Here is a 2,780-nt window from a genome sequence, read left to right on the forward strand (position 1 = left end):
CGAGCAAAGAACATACCCAAATCAAGCTTCAAGAGTGCCAAATATTCAAAGCTCAAGAACCCTATTCTCTTTTCTAAATTTCAGTGAAAAGATGATGAATAATGACTTTCATTTCTTTTGTTTTAATTTTATTAACTTATATTTTAAATTTACAAAATTAACCTTGGTTAAAACATTATAAAATCACATTTATTAAGTCCATTACCATCCACTAACCTTAATAGTGCCCTAATTTCATTTTAAGGACTTTATAATTAATAAACCATAGCAAATAAGTACTTTAACAAATAGAAAGCCACTTTTGCATTTTACGCGATTAAGTCTTTTTTATCAAATTAAGCACACAAACAGTAAAATTAAATCAAGAAATTTTCAAACATATCAAATAACATATTGTAAATACCAAAAATAATATTAAAATAACTTTACAACCTCAGATTTGTGGTTCCAAAGCCACTATTTTAATTTAGCTAAAATCGAGCTATTACATTAGGGCTCATAGGGTACTATCGTAGGTTTGTTGAAGGTTCACCACTGTAGGAGCAACTTTAACAAAGTTGCTCCAGAAGAAATAATATTTTGCATGAACAGAAGAAAGGTAGAAGAGCTTCGATAAGCTTAAGGTGATCCTCACCAAAGCACATTTGTTAATTCAATCAGAACCAAGGAAGGAGTTTGTGGTTTAGAGTGATGCCTCACACACGAGGCTAGGATGTGTGTCAATGCAAGAAGGAAAGGTGGTAGCTTATGCTACCAAGCAACTAAAGGTTCATGAGCATAACTACCCAATACACGATTTGGTGTTAGTGACAATGGTGTTCACACTCAAGATTTTGCAACACTACTTGTATCGCGAGAAGTGTACCATCTATACAGACCACAAGATTCTCAAGTACTTACTTACGCAGAAGGAGTTGAATCTATGACAAAGAAGATGGATAGATTTGCTGAAGGACTACGACTGTGTGGTGAGTATCACCCTAACAAGCTAATGTGGTAGTTGATGCACTAAGTAGAAATTTTGTAAGTGAGTTATGAGCTCTGTTCGCACAGATGAGTGTGATAAATGATGGGGGATTGCTTGCAGAATTGCATGTGAGACAAACTTTGTCACAGCAAATAAAAGAAAAACAAGCCTTAGATGAAGAGTTGGTGAAGAGAGTTCACCAAATGGAGCAAGGAATGCTAAGGGACTTCACACTAAATGAAGAAGGAGTAATTTGTTTTTGTGGAAGACTTTGTGTGACCAATAGTGAGGAGCTTCAACGTGTTATTCTTAAAGAGGTACACAATAGTCCTTATGTAATGCACCCTGACAGTAATAAAATGTATTGTGACCTCCACAAACTCTATTGGTGGCCTGGTTTAAAGCGATATGTTACAAACTTTGTGGCAAAGTTTCTAATTTGCCAAAAAGTCAAAGTAGAGCATCAAAATCCTTCAAGACTACTTTAGCCAGTCAAGGTTCTAAGTGGACGTAGGAAAAGTTCACCATGGATTTTGTGTCAGGTTTGTAACTAATTACAACTGAGAAGGATACTATTTTGGAAATTGTATATGGCTTTATTAAAAGTTCACATTTTGTAGATGTTTTTACAAGTTATTCTCTATAAAGACTCGCTGAGATTTACATCGCTGAGATAGTAAGACTAGATGGCATGCCAATTTTCATTACTTTTGATCAAGATCCATGATTCACATCAAGATTTTGGAAGAGTCTGCAATAAGCTTTAGGTTTGAAACTTAACTTTAGTACTGCTTATCATCCTCAAATAGATGGTCAATCAAAAAGAGTGGTACAAGTACTGGAAGACATGTTGCAAAGTTGTTTTTTGGAGTTCGTAGGAAGCTGGAAATGTTATTTACTTTGGCAGAGTTCGACTATAACATCAATTACCAAGCCATTATTCAGATTGCACCCTTTGAAACATTGTATGGAAGGAGGTGTCGAACACCTCTATGTTGGACTGATTTGGATGAAAAGAGAATAGTTGGACCTGATCGTGAAACTAAAGACAAAGTGAATATTATATGTGAAAGGCTAAAATCTGCTTCAGACAGATAGAAGTCCAATGTTGACTTGAAATGGCGAGATGTTGAATACCAAGTGGGCGAGCATATATTTCTTAAAGTATCACCACGGAAAAAATGCCAAGGTTTTGGCGTAAAAGGAAGCTAAGTCTGAGATTCATTGGTCCTTATGAAGTGGTAGAGAGAAGTTGTCCCATAGCATATTGACTCAAGTTGCCCTATGAACTTTATTGAATTCATGATGTGTTTCATGTATCCATGTTGAGGAAATATCATGCAAACACGTCCCATGTAGTATCAGCAGATGATATTGGGGTGTGGCAAGATTTGTCATATAAAGAAGAACCAGTTAGGATTTTTGCTTCCAGTGAAAGTCTTGAGAAACAAGAGGATCCCTTTGGTTAACGTGTTATGGAAAATCATAACACCAGCGAAGTTACTTGGGAAACAGAAAAAAATGAAGCAACAATATCGACAACTATTTGAAAAAGAACATTTCGAGGACAAAATGCCTTAAGTGAGGGAGAGTTGTATCATCCCGAGATAGGGCCTGGAAGTTTTGCCCTCGCAAGTAAGGGTTTGCTAATGTTTCGACGAATTGAGGGTTCGCCAATAGAGTTTCAACAAAGAGTTCACCCGAGATTCGACGAAGCAATAGACGCCAAAAATGCGGTAAGGGGTTTGCCAGATTCATTATAAGTTAAGTTCACCAGTTGGTATTCGCCAGTTGAATTGTGAACTAGGGTTCA

General features: G+C 36.3%; 1 protein-coding gene across 1 annotated transcript; it reads left to right on the forward strand.

The window, feature by feature from the left end:
* Window positions 1-1,053: 1,053 nt before the first annotated feature.
* On the forward strand, window positions 1,054-2,065 carry LOC107942517 (uncharacterized). Its single transcript, XM_016876204.1, has 2 exons — window positions 1,054-1,328; window positions 1,777-2,065. Exons 1-2 carry the CDS (start codon window positions 1,054-1,056, stop codon window positions 2,063-2,065), a joined length of 564 nt encoding a protein of 187 aa, XP_016731693.1.
* The last annotated feature ends 715 nt before the right edge of the window (window positions 2,066-2,780 follow it).

The sequence above is a fragment of the Gossypium hirsutum genome, chromosome D12, assembly GCF_007990345.1.
Source record: "Gossypium hirsutum isolate 1008001.06 chromosome D12, Gossypium_hirsutum_v2.1, whole genome shotgun sequence".
Lineage (NCBI taxonomy): Eukaryota > Viridiplantae > Streptophyta > Magnoliopsida > Malvales > Malvaceae > Gossypium > Gossypium hirsutum.